At 50.4% G+C, this 18,309-nt stretch overlaps 2 protein-coding genes across 14 annotated transcripts in view; one reads left to right on the plus strand and one right to left on the minus strand.

Moving 5' to 3' along the window:
- Positions 1-3,035, plus strand: part of PTGS1 (prostaglandin-endoperoxide synthase 1) — a 36,391-nt gene extending 33,356 nt beyond the window's left edge. For all 3 annotated transcript variants that reach the window (XM_048822324.2, XM_048822325.2, XM_048822326.2), the window contains 2 exons: positions 187-334; positions 772-3,035. In XM_048822324.2, coding sequence (XP_048678281.1) covers positions 187-334; positions 772-1,136 — 513 coding nt within the window. In that variant the 3' untranslated portion in view covers positions 1,137-3,035. The remainder of the gene's footprint in view (positions 1-186; positions 335-771) is intronic.
- A 533-nt stretch (positions 3,036-3,568) lies between these two features.
- LOC125623283 (uncharacterized) lies at positions 3,569-18,112 on the minus strand. 11 transcript variants are annotated; one of them, XM_048822329.2, is made up of 11 exons: positions 17,802-18,112; positions 11,724-11,854; positions 10,602-10,728; positions 9,499-9,566; positions 8,884-9,013; positions 8,044-8,335; positions 7,741-7,898; positions 6,614-6,683; positions 6,047-6,224; positions 4,988-5,537; positions 3,569-3,910 (listed from the first exon to the last, which is right to left on the minus strand). In XM_048822329.2, the coding sequence occupies exons 3-11, from the start codon at positions 10,684-10,686 to the stop codon at positions 3,807-3,809; spliced, it is 1,635 nt and encodes a 544-aa protein (XP_048678286.2). In that variant the 5' UTR covers positions 10,687-10,728; positions 11,724-11,854; positions 17,802-18,112; the 3' UTR covers positions 3,569-3,806. The 11 variants fall into 11 exon arrangements, with proteins under 11 accessions (XP_048678286.2, XP_048678285.2, XP_048678294.1 ...); XM_048822328.2 differs by lacking the exon at positions 17,802-18,112 and adding an exon at positions 15,081-15,281; XM_048822337.2 differs by lacking the exon at positions 11,724-11,854 and having other exon boundaries at positions 4,988-5,094.
- Between the last annotated feature and the right edge of the window lie 197 nt (positions 18,113-18,309).

Consider the following 18,309-nt stretch of genomic DNA (forward strand, 5'->3'; position numbering starts at 1 on the left):
CTCTCCTGCTGTGACCTGTGATTTTGACTATCTTCAGTCATGTGGCACCTATGTGATGGATGCATTAGAAAGACCTAATGAGACGTGTAATCTGGCATACTTGTCAGGTTTCTGCAGTTCCGAGTGGAGTGACAATGCTTGACTGTAACAGAAGTTTGCTCTTCTTTTATCCTTCCTGTGTTTCAGATCGGTGGGGGACAAACCATCAATACCAACCTCTTGAAAGTGGCTGTTGGAGTTATTGAGGAATCACGGCTGCTGAGGCTGCAGCCCTTTAATGAGTACCGGAAGAGGTTTTCCATGAAGCCCTACAAATCCTTCCAGGAGTTAACAGGTCAGATTTCATGACCTACATGCTGCTGCTGGCAGTGTGTGTCCGGTAAGGGGCTAGCACTGCCCTGGGGGTTCCCTCGGCCCAAGGCAGACCCCTCACGTACAGTGTGGGAGCACAGACACACAGCTCATGCAACCAGTGGCCCTACTGTAGGCTTTCAAACTGACTGATGTATAAACATCCCGCCACAGCTTACTACTACTCACCCCACTCTGAAAACTGCCAGGTACTGCCTACTTGAAAGGGTTGTTACCTACTGCAGGGCAGATGAGTGGTCGAGTGCGTGGGACATGGCCCCGAGAGTCAGTCAGACCGTTCAGTTGGTGCTCTGGATTACAGAGATAGAGCAGCTGAAAAGTCCTGTGTCTTGTACGGATTTGGAACCTCCCTTCTGAGTGACTGTTTCACTAAGACATTCTGTCTCTCTGTTGATGCAGGAGAAGAGGAGAAAGCGGCGGAGCTGGAAAAGCTATACGGAGACATTAATGCCTTGGAGTTTTATCCTGGTTTGTTGCTTGAGAAATGCCAGCCAAACTCTATTTTTGGGGAGAGTATGGTGGAGATTGGAGCCCCGTTTTCCCTGAAAGGGCTTTTCGGAAACCCCATCTGCTCTCCAGAATACTGGAAGCCCAGCACTTTTGGCGGCTCGACTGGCTTTGAGATTGTGAAGACAGCTTCGCTCCAGAAGCTCGTGTGTCTCAACGTCAGGCGGTGTCCGTATGTGGCATTCCACGTGCCAGATCCTAGCACAGAAACAGCAACTGGTGACCATCAAAATGGCAAACCATCCACTGAGCTCTAATGTTACTGTGGCTCCTCTGAGGCTGGGCCAATGAGTTTCCTCCTTCATTATTGTCCTAACGATTCCTGTTGTACCCCACGGCCTTGGGTACAAAGTCCTCCCTTGCAGAGAGAGACAGGCACAAAGGAGGACAGTATGCTCCTTGCACCATGTACCAATAGAATAGGAGGCCCCCTGGTTCTGGGCGTTATCCACACCCAGGGCTGGGAGAGGGGAAAGGAGAGGGAGGCTGGTACTAGCTCAGGGAGAGCCTGAGTCATCTAAATGCTACAGACACCATAATGGTCTATCTCCACGCAAGCTGCTTCTGCTAGCAAATTCTCTGCTCTAAGCCAGTTCTGTTTTCCAGTGGACTCTCTGCCTCTTGCTGCTGTCAGAACCTTTGCTCTCAGTATCTCCCCCGCACCTTGACTGCACAAGGCAGCTATCACACGTACTTTTCCTGCACCGGGACTGCAAGGCACCTACGCCCACCAGCTGAGTAGGGGTGGAGCAGTACACAGCCACTTGTCTACCCCAGCTGGCCGTCACACTTGCTCATCTCTCGGGCTGCTCTTATTTTCCTGCTGTGGCCAAATGGTTTGTGTGTTTATATTGTGGACCGACCACCCCAGACAGCATCCTTAGAAATCACAACAATGAGGATTTTCTCAGAGGGTCTCTGGTTTGGACAGAGAGGGAAAGAAAATCATCCATAGCCTGCTCAATGCCTCAGGGCTTTTCCCCTTGTCCTACACAGATTCAAGGTCAGTAACCCTTCCATGGCTTTAAGAATGTCTGGGAGGGGACGGGGGGTGAGAGCAGACCCCAGTGCATTACTCTGCATGATATGGCTGGAGCATACATGTACTGTACATGCCTGTCCTAGGTTATTCCTTATACAAACCAATCGGAGCTCAATCATTTCTCATACACCCAGCTCAGCCAGTTTTCAAACACTCTGGGCAAGCTAGCAAAAGTGATCACCTGAACTGCATGTACAATTCGGCACCGTCAGATAACTGGGCCTGGAAGAGCCCGCTGTCCAGCTTTGGGAACCAGGTCCCGTTAATGCGCTGAGTGGGCTCTGGCAATAAATCGAGAGTTCAACCTGATTCAGTCTTTGCCAGCGCAAGGTGGAAAGCGAAGTGCTTCTGAGAGAGCAGGAAAGCTGTTGAGTTTCATGCTTCTTCAGAGGCATGGGAGCTCCATTCTGCAGCATCACGTGGAGTTTAAAATACTGCTGGGAAGTAGATATTGCTGAGGAGTGAAGGGCTGGGGTAAAATCTGTCAGAGCTCATGGAAACTCCAAACCTAGACCAGCCAAATAACCACACCGTTGTACCACAGGGAGCAGTGCTTAGGTGTCAACTAGGCAATCTCTTAATAGGCCTTTTCTGCCTCTAATTGGATTGGGTCCAGATTCTGTCACCCTGACGCACTCTGAGAAGTACCCCACTCCACAAGCGGTTCCACTGGTCCCATAGAGGAAGGTACTACTCAGTGCATGCAAGGATGTCAAAATCTGGCCCATTGAGTCTATGGGTCTTAAACTTTCCTGGTGTAAATAGCTCAGAAAACTCTCTTCCGAGAAGATATATATGCCCTGCTTCAGGCCTTCTGAGGTTCCACACTCCAAAGCTCAATACAGACCTAGGAGCATTGTTTTCCTGCCTTATACCCCCCCCCCCGTGCCCCCCGTTTCCAACAGCCACTGGTCTGTGCCTCAGTAAATACAGACTGGTGATGAGCAGAGACATTCTAATCCCCAAATTAGCATTGCAGACATGCAGCTCTCTGAGTGATATGTTTGTTTGGAGAGTCTGAACGCTCCCCAGTGTTCACTTGTGACAGAGTGGTCAGTTGTGATCCCAATAAAAGAGAAAGTGATTTCACCTCCAGGCAGATGGAGAATAATAATGGCCAGCTGAGTTCTTCCAGAAGCGTTTCAGGCATCCACTCACCAGACTCAAGTACTAAAAAGAACATGATGTGTACAGAGGAGCTGGCAAATCACTGGCGTTCGGGTGAAGAGTCCCATTGCCAGAGATGCTCTGGCCAGGGTACAGCATGCAGCAGTGTGGGAGTGGGTACTGGTGATGCTCTGTAGCATTATAGCAGCTTAGCCAGATGAACATCTCAGAAGGTATACATGCAAATATCCTTTGCTTTAAGAGAAGCCCTGGGGTGTGTGCACAGGGAGTCTGCTCCCACTCTCTCTTCCCATCTGCCATATCTTAGCACCCTTTATTCCCCGGCACCACCTTCCAGCTCTGCTCCAGCCACCCAGCCCTTCTCTTGTGGTGTGGTCAATAGACCCCTCCCACCCTGTGCAGGACCCCCCCAGATGAAGTGCTGCTCTCCCAGTTGCATACAGCCCCCTCTCTGCCGTGCAGCCTGCTCACACCACAGCTACTGTTGTGTTCGTTGCTGATGATGAACTGACCGCATACTGACATTTCATCCATGTCACCATGGGTTTATTTTAAAGCTCCAGATGCTGACAACACAGCGCTTACATTCTTTCACAGCGTCTCTCTAGCATAACATCTACCCCGATGTTAATCTCCCCCAGCAGGGTTCTGTGTCCACATCACAGAATGAGATATCCAGTCAGTCACAATGTCACACATCTCCATGCCAGACACACGAAATGCTTCCTGTAGGGTTCATTGCACGTCTTCCGTTCCATCAGAACGGGACTTCTTCTGCTACAGGCACATGGTGCTGCAGTGTTTGCCCATGATCTCGCTGTATCCTTCCCTGGATGCTCCCAGGACACAGGGCTTTGCAATCTGCACAGTAAAACAATGGTCTTGTAACTGTCCTCAATTCATTCTCCAAGCCAAGAGTGTCCCAAGCCCTAATTGTGACTCTACCGACACACAGTGCCAAGGGATTTGATGACTTGGAGCGCCTTCTTGCTATTTTATGGCTAGACATTCTGCAGCTGGGGGGTTTGTGGCTGATGTAGCACAGAGGAGAGCGAATCAAAAAGCTAGAGACAGGAGCAGATGAGGAGGACCAAAGAACAAACATTCATATACATAGTAGAATATTCTGACCCACTTAGGAGCACCAATCATCAGGGCACGCGGCTGCTCCTGGCCTCACTCTGCCAGAGAAGAGTTATTTTGTTCTCTTCAAGACTTCACTGGGTCAGTTTTAATCCAGTCACAAAAAACTCCTGGGCCCTGTGAAAGTCAGAAGAGTGTATGAGCAGGACCCTCTGTGCATGAGAATTCACAAAAGACTCAAGAAATGGAATTCTCCTTAGCAGCAGCAGGCTTAGAAGCTGTGCAGTAAAGAGCACGATATGCAGAGTTTTTATCCAGGAGGAACCCCAAACCCTATTAACTATTTATACAAACTGTACAGGGATTGCTTCTGTCCCCCACTGAAATGCAGCCACCTCTGAGATAGAACATGCAACAGCTTAACAATACACCCCAACCCCACACAACAGTTTGGAACAGAAAGTGAAGCGGGAAGTTAGGAGTGCAGAAAATTACCTAGAACGGAATTTGTGCTTGGCTTTGCTCTGTATCTTTAATGACCAATCATACCCATGCAGTAAGGCTCAAATGCCCTCTCTGGCCTGGCAGCCAATATGGGCTCACTGCCCATGAGACAGGCTCGACCCACCGTCTGGCCCAATGTACTGGTACATACAGAGCCAGCACCTAATTTTAGAGGGGAAAGTAATTTGTCTACCCAATGATCCACTTCAGGCCGAGACCTGATACTCTGCTGCAATTCCCAGTCAGGGTTTCCAGAGCAGAAAGTCTGACCCAGCCGGTCCCCTGCCCTTGGCCTAGCACCCTGCAGTCAGAAATACAGCCACAGCAACAGTAGCAATGGTGCTTACATACCAGGGCCTACCAGCGAAGCTGGCTGCTGGGATGCTGCCCCTGCTGCCTCTGGAGGAGATGAATCGGAGACAGTCTGAGTGGTTGCCGGGGATGATGACATCTCTGGGCTGCAAGGATACAGGTGTATTTCCACTGTAACAGACATCCTGACTGTTTCAGAGCTGGACTGAGCTCTGGGAGGGGAACACTCCACCATCCCCACCAAAGGGGCTGCAGTAACTTGGCCATGATTCCCACTGGCGTTCCTCCCAAGCGGTACGATGCTCCGGAGCAGTGGCTCAGGCCCGTGGAAATACAGCGTGGTGCCAATGTGCTGGAGAGACGGAGAGGTTACAGAGCACATGCCAGGGGCCCTTGCACCAGGCTCCCCGGGCCTGGCACTCTTCAACTCCGCAGACACAGAAGAGGGTGGAGCTTTGTGAGGGCTTGGGTGTTTCTCCTGATGAGCAGACTCATGCTGCAGGGACACTGGGGAGTCCTGGTATGACGCAACATGCACGTCGCAAGGAGCAGAGAACACAACTGGAGCCGTGCTCCTGCCCAGCAATTCCTAAGTAATGTGAGAACAGCTCTGTGAGTGACACAGGATGCAGCCCCGAACCCAGATAGCACAGTGAGGGGCAGGAGACATTAGACAGCTTGAAATACAGATGAGAGAGACTGGATGGAATCAAAACAATCCACCCAGTAAATACGGCAGATTAAAGATACTGCACCGGACCCTCGCCACTGTAGAGCAGCCTAGCTTCACGGACGTCAAAGTAGCTACACTGATCTACCCCTGCGGAGGGGCTGACCCACCGATTAGTCACAAGGATTGAATACAACGTCACCTGACTGGAACTGGAGTCACTGACAGGAATGGGATGCTCTATTGTGTTGAGGCTGGGAGAGAGGCTAGTTCACAGGGACACACGACACTGGCAGGCGGTGATGTGAGACACAGGGTGGGGGACAGGCAGGGATCGCAGAGCAGTGCTGCGGTACGGGGGTGAGGTGGGTTCAGAGAGTTTTAATGAGGGGGGAACAGCTACCAGAACAGAACCAGGTGCACCTTACCGCTGCCCAGGCCTGTGCTGTCTGCAGAACCTTGCCAGCAGCAACACCCGGAGGTTCCTCTCGGTGCCCAGCCGCCTCTGCAGGGAGCGTGGGGTTGGAATGCAGCAGGTGGGGGGACGTGCTGCTGTCGTACGGATTCTGCTCAATAGCGTCGACAGTGCATTCAACTTCGAATGCCCTGTGGATTGGAGAGGTGTCAGGGATGGGGAACAGCGGGCTGGTATTTTAAGTGAAAGCCACATCTTGGTCATTTCATCAGCGACTCACCATGTTCACAGCCTTTCAATCCAGGTAGCAGAGCTCCTCTATCTGCCAGTCATAACCCACCTCCCCCGGCCCCCACTGAAATACGTTGCAGATTCAATTGCAGGGTAAAACTAAAGTCTCTCGTACACATTCCTGAGTGAGCCCATCCCTAGGTGACCCCTGAAGCAGCTGGTACGGACTGTTCCTTAGTGCCCGAGCACCTCTGAGTTCCAGAGTTTTGCTGCTGGGACATAGGATTTGAAACCACAACCAGCCTCACCACTTCACAATCCCATTGTGTATACAGTGGGACAAACTCACCTGTTCTCGTATGCCTCATCCACGTCCAAGTAATTTCTCCTTCTCCGAGAATTAGAGGATTTTTGAGAAGCTGCGGGAAAAAACAGATGTGTTTATTCAGCCACATGGCAGAGTGCACAGGCAGAGTCAGCTATCATGCAGGGCAGGCATGCCAGAGCAGCTGGCCATCTGGTAGGGACAGCGCATCAGTCCTGACAGTCCAGCAACTAAGTACTCCTGGGTCAATGTCCAGAGACTGCAACGAACACACCAAAACACCCATGCAGCAGCACCTCTGAGCGCTAGCAAGATGCGGTGTCTGAATGGCAGACATTGGCAGAGTTCATCTCATCGACGGGACAGTCCCTCATGAGACCCAGACTCTCCACATTCCTGCACGTGTCTGCTGTAAATCACAGACACGGGAAACACTGAATCAGGGGCCTGGCGTCAGGGAGGGTGTGAGTAGCTTTAAAGTCACTCCCTGCACCTTCCCCTTCCAGCACAGCTTTTAGTCTTGTGTCCCTCCTCCTGTGGCTTTGCCCCCTTGGTAGACAGAGAGCAGGGGCAGGCTGCATACCAGCTGTGCACACACACATCTTTCATCAACAACATTCATGTTCAGGTTTGGAGCAGAGATGGGCCTGAAATCTGGATCCAAATGTACTCAAGGATCAGGGTTTGGTTCTGACCCGTTGAAGAGATGAGCCAGCTGTGATGTACAGATCCAGATCTGAACCTCCACAGCAGCTGGGGCTGCTCAGAACTGGGGTTCTGCTATGGGCCCATCTCTACTTTAGATAAATCCAGGGACCAGCAACCCTCCTCTACCACAAACCCTAAACCTTCACCTCCGTCTAACCCCAAACCTACGCACAACTTGGAGTGAAGTGCAGAGAAATGGAGTGAGCTCTCACCTCTCTAGTCACTTCTGCCCCTGAGCCTGCTGTTTCCAGGTGGCCAAGGAAACAAATCCCGAAGTGTCACCCCCATATTGCCAGCCTCAGTGAGAGCGGGACAGCATGGATACCTGCCAAATACAAACCCAGAGCTTTCAACAGTGCTCCAAACTCCTTCTGAGGAGTGCAAGGGTCGTTATGCCCCTGGAGAACATGCTGCCTTTCGGAAGCCAGGGCTGAAATACTCACAAGTACTGTTGCCTTTGGCGTGCTCTATTTTCTGGCGGAATGAATACACCCCCATGGAAATGAATATCAAAGCCAGAGACACGGAGACCCCCACAACCACTGGGATGTCATGCTTCTCCAGGACGGGGAGCCAGTTGGAAGCAGGTGGAGATTTCTGCCTGCAAAGGTAGTGCAGTCAGGCCCAGATCCACAAAGGTACTTGGGAGCCTAACTTACATTGTGGGTCTGGGCCTCAGATCAGAACAATGACATGCACCAGCAGGCTAATGTAATGAACGGAAGCAACTGGCCTCTGTGCGTTACCTTGCTGTCGTGACGGGAGGCCAGGTGGCATTGTCCTGTTTCCTTTGGGCGGACAATCGTACCATCCCTGTAGCGTTTCCAGCAGGCCGAGAATACACTTTGCTCCTGTGGCGAGCGGGGATTTCCTTGCTCCACATCCCTGAGGGATGCTCGATATCTCCAGGTGGCCGCTGGGCAGCGCTCCCTGCTGGGGCTGCAGTGCCACGTCCTTCACCTTCCTGTTCCAAGGGCAACGCCAGGGCAGAAACCTCTCCTGCAGGCAGGGCCCTCCCCGAGGTGGAGGAACTAAAGGCTGGAGACAAAGAGAGAAGTGCTGCCCTAACGCTAGGGGCCCTGCAAGATGGTCAGGGAAACACCAGCCAGAAATCTTTACTCATGGGGACCGAGGCAAGAGTTGGGGCCTGTTCTGGAGCAGCCCCTGGGGGGTGACGTCTCCAGGCAGGTGGATGATGGCCAGCGAGCCATCAGGGGTAATGATGTCAGCATGTCTGGGTGGTGATAACATGCACAGAGGAATGAGAGCCGTCAGCCAGCCAGGGCTGAGGGAATCCCTGGGAAGTAACATGGGCACCGGAAAGGCATGATACTCCTGACAGAGCGTTTATGTGGGCAAGAGGCAAGCAAGGCCCAGCCATGCTCAGGCCACTGCCAGCAGGAGGCTCACATGCCATGAAGCCCTAGAGAAAGACAAGGGATGATGCCTGCAGCAGATGGAGCAGCAGAGCCAGTGGGAGTCCAGCTCAGGGGGGCAAGGTAGACAGCACGCGTGGCCTGGAGGGTGTCATGCAGGAGAACACTCGTGGCACCTCCCTTGACACACGCATCACACCTGACACTCACAGGTTCCTGAATCCGGGCTGGGCCCAGGACGTGAGGGGAAGCTGGTTCCCCTTGTGTGAGCTGCCTCACTTGCTTTTACCAGGGGGACCTTGGCAGAGAGCCCCTCTCCTCTGGCATCAGCCTGTCTGAGCTGCAAAACACAAAGTGCATTGGATACGCTGTCAGTCTGGCTGAGAGGCAGGCCCAGGAGTGGATCCGTGGCTGGGGGTGCCGCCTGGGGCTCTGCACCTGGAGCAGGCCCTGTGTTAGCCTCATCACGGCCCCATCTCCTTGCGTGGCCCTGCCAATCACCATGCTCCAGTCTCTGGGGCAGAGCATGACCTGGTATAATGCAAGCGTGAGCCAAGTTTCCTCCTGTTGCCAGGTGGCCTCCCACAGAGCGAGGCTCTGTTATCCCCAGGCCATGGGCAGCCAGGTGAGGAAATGGTTGTCCGTTGCTGCTCCCATCCTGATACTGAGAGCACAACACCCCCACTTGACACCTCATGGGAGGTTCAGCTTTATCCCACAAAGGGGAACTGGAAACAGGAGTGAAATCCTGACCCCACTGAAGCCAGTAGCCAAATTCCCGCTGAGGTCAGGACCTCAACCACAAAGTTTACATGCCAGATTTACCTGCAGGAGGCTGGTGACAGAGGCTGGGGTATTTCCAACTCCCTCATCCCAGGTGTTCACTTCTCCATCTATAAAAGATCAGGTGTGTGTCACTGCTGTAGTGCTGGAGACCCCATCACCCCCGATCTCCTGTGTACAGCCAAACCCTTTGCATCCTTCACAGACAGCCTCCAGGAGCTGCCTGATGTCTCCATCCTCTCAAGCAAAAGGAAGCGCAAGAAACAGTCAGGATGATCTTGAACCCATTAGCCAGAAAACCCATCTGTCTCCTTCAGGAAAGTGGGGGCCCCAGACAGACAGGCCCTGGTTAGCAATGGCTGTTAGCAGACTCACATGTGACCCCAACAGACCATGGGAAGCTGTGCTCTCTCTCCCACCATTCACGGTCAGCGTTGCCATCCTGCTGTCCCTCCCTGCCGCGTTCTCAGCAACACAGAGAAAGAAAGGGAGCCCCCTCAGCCCAGGAACGTTGCTGAGAGCTAAGGTCAGCAATGCCTCTCAACCTATTGCAGCAGGAATCTGAAGAGATGCATCATAAGCAGCACAAGAAAGAGTCAGTGGCTGGTTCAGCTGAGCTACAATATCCCCTGGGCAGGAGGTAAACACTGCAAGGGACAGAAGGGACAGTCCAGCGTCAGCTCTAACCCTTCCACAGACAGAGATGCAGCAGAACCGCACACCGTGCAAAAGGATGGATCTGAAACAACCCAGGCCATTCAGAGCAGCAGCTCGTGTTTGGGGCTAGTGGGATGGATCAGAACAGGCCAAGTGCCACTAGCCACCATGGCTACAATAGGACTAGCCTCCAGAATCTAGCTGCATCAAAGGGCCTCCTTGCTGCCAATGCCTGCTGCCCTTGGGCATCCAGAACTCTGTGTCCCAGCTGACGGAGCTCATAGAGCCCTGGGGCTTTGGATGCTTTAGGACGCCAAAGAGATTCCTGAGTATGTGTCTGTCTCCCTGGACCCATCAGAACATCTCCAGGGACTTTATTATGGCTGTGGCACTGTTAAAAGCTGCAGCCCGGCTGAGTGACTGAGATGCCCAGCATTGCGAGGGCCAAAGCCTGCTCCAAGGGATAGGGGCTTCCACATCACACTTACCCGGTTCCGCCCTGCACTGGCTGCTCCTCACGCAGCAGTTCTGTATCACGCTAGAAACAAGCATATAGAGTGCCACAGTCCCCATGGCTCCAGCTCGGTGCTCCCTGCTCGAGGCTCTGATGAGTGCCTAAGAGACACAGAAATACTGGATGTGAGCACAGCAGCATGACAAGCTCCCACCCCAATCCCAGCCCAGTCCTCTTCTTCTCTAACACCTAATTCCAGCCTTAGCCCACTTGCCCTTTGCAGAAGTTGATGTCTTGTGGTGTGCCCAGACGCCATGCTGATAGGCACCCTTCCAGTGCTTGTCATGGGTTAACAATAGTTCTTAGGCAAATAAGCACATTACAGATACTTGACCAGGTTTATTCTTTGTCCCTGCCAGAAAACACTTCTCATTCATGGAGGCAACCTAGTGTAATGACCTGCACCGAAATCTAGGTCCCCAAGATCTAGTCCCAGCTGTGTCACTGACTCGCTGTGTGGCCTTGGGCAGGTCACATAATCTCACTCCCTCTGTTTGTCCAGCTGCATAACTGGAGTAGTATTTCCTGCAATGCTTTATTGGTATAGCATTCGCACCTAGAGACCCCTGCCCCGCTGCACCAAGCACTGCACAAACTTGTAACAAAAAGATGGCCCTGCCACAATGACCTTACAATCTAAGACAAGACCAGAGTCCTCACGCCTCACGGTGGCTGCGCAGATTCATTAGTGGAGTCTGTAGAGTCCTCTGAACACGGGAAGGGCCAAGCACTCTTATTAGCTGCAGTCCATGACTTCTCGTTTTCCTTGTGGGTTGGCCTTTCCCTCGGCTCGGCACTAGATGGCGCCTGTATCCCACGAGCTGGGGACCTGAAGCTAGTGTCACTTTCATCAGGAATCCACCTTCATTTAGTAATGTGGGTTGTGACAAAATGGCTGATGTTGGTATGGCGGGTCCTACGCTTTTCTTGGCCGGGGGGCGGGGGAGGAAGCGCTAGGATGTCACCCCTTGCCCCTGCTCGTGGGGCACCGAGAGCCCCGCTAGTGGCCCAGGAAGGTGGTAGAGGAAGGGGGAGGGATCTGGGTTTGCTCCTCACTCTGAGCCCCAGCCCCTCTCAACCCCTGGGGGTTTCTTACCCTCTTCCCCCTTGGGTAGGGATCCCCTTGGTCCTTGATGCCTCCCTTCCTCCGGTTCTCTGGTCTTTCAATTCTCAGCAACACACTTCCAAACTCCAGGCCTCTCTCCTTCCTTGCTCCACCCTGTCTGCCTGAAGGAGGGGTTTTTATTAGGTTCCTGACAGGGCCTTAATTGGCTACAGGTGCTCCAATTAACCTGTAGCAACCTTCCCTAGTCTACAGGGAGCCACGCCAAGGGATTATACATCTCCGCTAGACCACTCTCCCACTACTCCCTGGCCCTGCTGTATCACAGGGTTTACAAAGGGAGTTGTCTTCAGAGTCTACAGAACCACAGAAATCCTCCCATGGATACACAACTCCATAGACACAGTCTCTCTCATAGCCCCCCAGAGCACAGTCCTTGCTGCACAGGAGACTGGAGTTAGCGCCTTTGCAAAAGGTTGACATTTGCTATTTATTCCCAGGTGGAAGTTACAAACATTTAGCTACATTTTGGCATGACAGAAAGTGTTCTGTGTGTGTGACCCCATAACGCTCCCTTCCAGACACCCCCAGAACCTCGAACAAGTAACCGAGACAAGAACGCACAAGTCTCACAACGCATGCAGTGCCGTGCTCCCCAGCTGGATACACGGCACTCCGCTCCCTGAGCTAGCCTTTCAGTCCATGCCAAACGTGATCCATGGAACATGCTGACCCCAGCACCAGCCTGGGTGGATGCAGTTCCCCCTGCACCAGCCCAGGGCACTTGGGATCTAGGTGGGTGAGGTGCAGAGAGGCTGAGCCAACCAAGGGCCACCTCCCAGCCCAGGGGTGAGGCTAGAACAGTTGTCACAGACACTCCATGCTGGGGCGCATGGGCCACTGGATCCACAGAGTCATGGTCCTTCCCCTGGATAGCCTCCAGAACTGACCTTCCACACAGGGCCCCACAGAGGCCAGCATGGAGACAACTGCTCAGCGCACAGGCATGCACAGACCCTCTGCTCAGCTGTCTGACCCCAGCTCATCTCCAGCAATGACGGGGAGGGCCCAACAATGGTGAAACTGGAAATAACTAACCAGCTTTAGCCTTGAGAGAGCCTCTAGTATCTATCCATCTATGAGCCCTCCTCACCATGGTATCTGAGCGCCTCCCACGACCAGGCCCTTTCACCCAGGTGGAGCTAATGTTGCCAACTGTTTGCACAGACCATTTAAATTGGAATCAATTTACCCATCATAATAATGCAGCCACCTCTGGGGTAGAATATGGCAGCAGTAGTGACACTGCATATTACCTCCACTACAGTGTGCACTGAGATGTCACCCATACACCCAGAGCCTCTGGAACTAGGGATACCTGCTTTAGATTACTGCGGTGCTTTAGAGATTACCCTTATCAGACGTACCCGCACTTCACTGAACTCCTGGTTCATGAAACACAGCCATTTACAGCAAGTGTAAGCAGGGGAATAGTCCCGCTATTGTGGGGAACTTTCCTGGCTTCTGCACTACCCCGGTGAAGTGGGCTAACGAAAGGATCTGAGTCCTCGCTCCCACTTCCTTTACCCGGTGGCCTCCCTGCCCTTGAGGACTCCCCTTCCACTCTCCTGTCTGGCAGAGTCCTCGCAACCCCAACAAGGCTGGGCCCAGGATTTCTGGGGGGCTTGACTCCCAACCCTGCTGTGGTCACCTAGGACAGGGGCTAGGGTATCCCCACTCCAGGTTACTCTCTCTGCACTGGGCACTTCTCTGACCCACTGAGCGTTACATACAAGTTAAAGCAAATGCAAGTTATTTAATCAACAATTAATTTTAAAAAGAATAAGGAAAAATGGGAAAGGTTAAAGGAAACACATCACCCCGCTCTGTGGCAGGGAACATCACAAATTGTGTCTCTGGAATACCAGGGCAGTTCACAGTCTGTTCCTTGTAAGTCCCAGGCCTTCTTCTCAGGCCCTGGCTTTGCTGCAGGGATGGTGTGGGTTGGACTCACACGCCCATCTACTGTGGCAGAATGGTCTTTAAAGAAGATGAATACGGAAGAGCACAAAGAGGCAGCATTAGCTTATCGCTGAATGACCTCCTGAGCGAAGACTCACTGCACACAGGGCTAATGGAGGAGGATTATTTAGTGGATGATCAATTACTCCCCATTTCCTAGGAAGAGAGTAGGAGTTTACAAGAACAAGATCAGTTGACTGAGGCTTATTGCCATGCAAATGACCATCAGGTTAAGCTGAAGGGGCATTCATCTGCTAATAAAGTTGGACTTCACCTGTTTCTAACATTGTTCTCATGGGATAAACTGCAGAAAATCCATGCTTTGCAGTTCTCTTTCGCCAACCACAGGAGCACCAAAACGTTGTCTCACCGATGGTGACTTATGGTGACTTATGAATTCAGGTGCTGCACTCAGCTGCTTTTTATGCTCTGTCTCTAATATGGAAGGGCAGCCCACAGGAGTAGAAGCAGCCCATGCCCCATCACATGCTGGGGGCAGTAAGGCCATTCCTGTGTTACTGACAACACGACTGAAGATCAGGAAAACAAAATGGGGTTTGCAAATCTAATTTTCTTTTTGACTTTTGTGAAGTTTAAGTTTTGCACTTCAGTCAACTTAGGGCAGTGAAACTAGTCTGGTGAGTTTGACTCTAGTTCTAGGGAGTTTTTGGGGGAAGGGATAGCTCAGTGGTTTGAGCATTGGCCTGCTAAACCCAGGGTTGTGAGTTCAATCCTTGAGGGGGGCATTTAGGGATCTGGGGCAAAAATTGGGGATTGGTCCTGCTTTGAGCAGGGGGTTGGACTAGATGATCTCCTGAGGTCCCTTCCAACCCTGATATTCTATGATTCTATGATTCATGTGCCTGTTCCCAGGCTCCAGCTCAGGGCCTTTTGCTTGGATTTCCAACAAACCAGCAGAAGGTTAACAAAAATCTGAATTCAGTGTTTTAAAAAGAAAAGCCAAACCAATAAATAACAACCCATTTTTATCCATATAAGGTTTTTATAAACAGCTCTCCCTATTTCCACCTCCTCCCCCAGGAAAACTTACACAGAAGGCCTAACAATACTTTAATCCTTTCTTTTTCAGTCTTGTTCCTAGTGCCTGGAGCAGGGCTTGGTGACACTTACAGATGTCTGAATTAGACTTCTTAGGAACATTCAGCGATCTCACTGTCTTCCTTTCACTGAGCAGACATTTTGGGTTTTGTTGTGTGTTTGGATTCTATAGGCCACTCTGCAAGACTACAGTAAACCCAGAGTACAGTAACTCTACTAACATCAACCAAGTTATTCCAGATTTACCCTGGTGTAACTGAGTTCAGAACTAGGCCTTCAGAAAAAGTTATACATTCTGGCTGCTCTCACCTGGTTTATTTTGCTTTCTCAAAGAAAGCGTTTACAATGGGTAAACCTGCCGATTGCATCTCTCAAAGCCCTGTTAATCTCCTTTTTCCGAAGATGAAAGATCAGGTGCAAGTAGAGGGCTTGGGTTTAATGCCAGCGCCTTCATGAGCTGAAATATGCATGAAGCAAAACAGACAGAGCTGGGGCCAACACAAGCCACAAACTAGAATGAGTGGATAGCTTTATCACCTGGAAAAAAGGAGAGATATCTGACCATTCAGAATGGCATAAGGATTTCCTAATAATACACACATGCGGAAGTGGGGCAGTCGTGGGGAAGGGGCCATCAAGTTATATCTCTGTCATGTTACTCCTCTGAATGCCTCTTTCAAATGAAACATCAGGAAATCGTCCCTCTAGGACCATTCATTTGTTTGGTGTCTCTTTGAAAAAGAAAAGCTAACACTCTAAAAGGGAAGCGAAACTGGAAGAGGAAGACGGAGATAGACATAGACTACACATGTACTGGGATGAGTGCGAGATGAAAACACAACAGATGAATGAGGTGAAAAATATGTCATATTTTTAAAAGATTAAAGCAATGGGAATGTGAAACAAGCCAGATTGCTCCACAAGAGACCACCTAGGGGCAGGTAGCCCACACAAACCATTCTGGACCCGCTGTTCCTTAACTAACCTTTTCTTAAGCACCACTGAGGGATTTGCCATAAATTCTTCTCAGCAACTGGCCAAGATTGGGTTCAGTATCTGACACCTCTTATCAGCTGGCTCTGATTCACAGGGATGAGCTCTATAATCAAAAAGATCTGTTCCACCGCATCTGGCCACCTGCTGTCTGAAAATTCTTCTCATCTCCAGCAACATGACAAAAACCGCAGAATTCAAAAGCACAACATATGTCTGCATCAAATACATTTAAATTTGAACCTCCCCTGGCATTTCTCACAAATCCACAGGTAGATACAGGACTGACCTGAGCAGAGGTCTTCCTGTACTACATGGACCTACTAGAGAAGCCAGATACATATGGTCTGTAGCTGAATGTTTATTCTGCCATTTGGTTCGGGGATAGAGCAGCAGCAAGCACAACACAGGGAAGGGGAGCTGTGATCACAGGGACTCAGAGAAGCAATGAAATTCTTAACATTTTCACATTCCTACAGCTGTTTCCTACTGGTAGCTAGCATCTCACTAGGGAAGAAGCACATGCCATACACCATCCTTATGACCACACACTCTTCTGCATCTCCTTACTCTTGCATTTCAGATAAACAAAGCAGCATAGACACTTGTCAAGGTTCCTCCCCCACTCTGAACTCTAGGGTACAGATGTGGGAACCTGCATGAAAAACCTCCTAAGCTTATCTTTACCAGCTTAGGTCAAAACTTCCCCAAGGTACAAAATATTCCACCCGTTGTCCTTGGATTGGCCGCTACCACCACCAAACTAATACTGGTTACTGGGGAAGAGCTGTTTGGACGCGTCTTTCCCCCCAAAATACTTCCCAAAACCTTGCACCCCACTTCCTGGACAAGGTTTGGTAAAAAGCCTCACCAATTTGCCTAGGTGACTACAGACCCAGACCCTTGGATCTTAAGAACAATGAACAATCCTCCCAACACTTGCACACCCCCTTTCCTGGGAAATGTTGGATAAAAAGCCTCACCAATTTGCATAGGTGACCACAGACCCAAACCCTTGGATCTGAGAACAATGAAAAAAGCATTCAGTTTTCTTACAAGAAGACTTTTAATAAAAATAGAAGTAAATAGAAATAAAGAAATCCCCCCTGTAAAATCAGGATGGTAGATAGCTTACAGGGTAATTAGATTCAAAAACATAGAGAACCCCTCTAGGAAAAACCTTAAGTTACAAAAAAGATACACAGACAGAAATAGTTATTCTATTCAGCACAATTCTTTTCTCAGCCATTTAAAGAAATCATAATCTAACACATACCTAGCTAGATTACTTACTAAAAGTTCTAAGACTCCATTCCTGGTCTATCCCCGGCAGAAAACCAGCATATAGACAGACACACAGACCCTTTGTTTCTCTCCCTCCTCCCAGCTTTTGAAAGTATCTTGTCTCCTCATTGGTCATTTTGGTCAGGTGCCAGCGAGGTTACCTTTAGCTTCTTAACCCTTTACAGGTGAGAGGAGCTTTCCCCTGGCCAGGAGGGATTTCAAAGGGGTTTACCCTTCCCTTTATATTTATGACAACACTTCAAAACATTTAAAACTATTACATGCCAACTGCCATCACCTCTATTTTGCAAGGACCGTCCCCACCTTTTCCAGCTCTCTATTGCAAAAGCTCTTGCACTCGCATTGTCTCTCAGTGGAGTTAAAGTCTGTCTTTGTTTGTAGCTTTCAGATGTTGGCAAGTTTGCCGAGGTGAAAAATTCTGTTCTCATTCAAAGTAAGGTACTCCACTTCTAACATGATAGACCAATCTTTTGCAAAGCAATTAACTAAGAGTCTAATCCCTTTCTTAGAATGATCAAACCGCCCCCAACTCAGAATAATACACACACTTACACCACACTTTACAGACATTAACAAAACCACTGACTTTCGACAAAGAGTTTACAGCACAGGAGATAAACTTTGGTTGGATCCCTTTTGAGAAGCAACAGAATCCCTGGTCCTTCTGCTGCCTTGGTAGGGAAGCAAAGGCAGTTGTGAAAGGCTCAGGGATGCAAAGCTGCGGGCTGATACCTGTCCCATTTCACAGCCCATGCTGCCTGTGTGTGCTCCCTCTTGCTGTTCGCAGACTGGGATCCATGTTGCTGAGCTGCTGGATTGATCTGCAGGAGGAAGATGGGTGGGCTATGGGCTGCTGGATAGTTGCATCATCAATCTGAGTCTACACTGTTAACCCAGCAAACAGAAAACCCTTCAGGAGATGCACAGTGAGCTGTTGCTTAACCACCAGGGAGATTGGGCTGGAAGATTAACTCTTTCCTTACTCCAGTGGATGTACGCTTTCAGTGGCACAAAGCCCTTGTGCTAGGGATAAGGTGCACGAGGGAAACCCACCTGCATTTAACAATTGCAACTATTAATTTGTACCTCTTTAGCATCTGCTATCTCAGAGCCGCTCACAAACACTGAATCTCACAACAGTTCGATGAGGTTTCTATAAAGACGCATTACTACGTGCAAGGCAGATAACTGTGCACATAAGTACAGCTGATCAGAACATTTTCAACAAAAGTTTTTAATA

Source organism: Caretta caretta, chromosome 16 (assembly GCF_965140235.1).
Source record: "Caretta caretta isolate rCarCar2 chromosome 16, rCarCar1.hap1, whole genome shotgun sequence".
Classification (NCBI taxonomy): Eukaryota; Metazoa; Chordata; order Testudines; family Cheloniidae; genus Caretta; species Caretta caretta.

Bases quoted from the DNA above. Each gene is read 5' to 3' on its own strand.
- LOC125623283 (XM_048822327.2), bottom strand. From the start codon at position 17,822: ATGGGCTGTGAAATGGGACAG. The intron at 10,729-17,801 runs GTATCAGCCCGC...TGTGTCTCTTAG, and splicing joins TGGGCTGTGAAATGGGACAG to GCACTCATCAGAGCCTCGAG. The intron at 8,336-8,883 runs GTGAGTGTCAGG...CTTTGTCTCCAG, and splicing joins CAGCCCGGATTCAGGAACCT to CCTTTAGTTCCTCCACCTCG.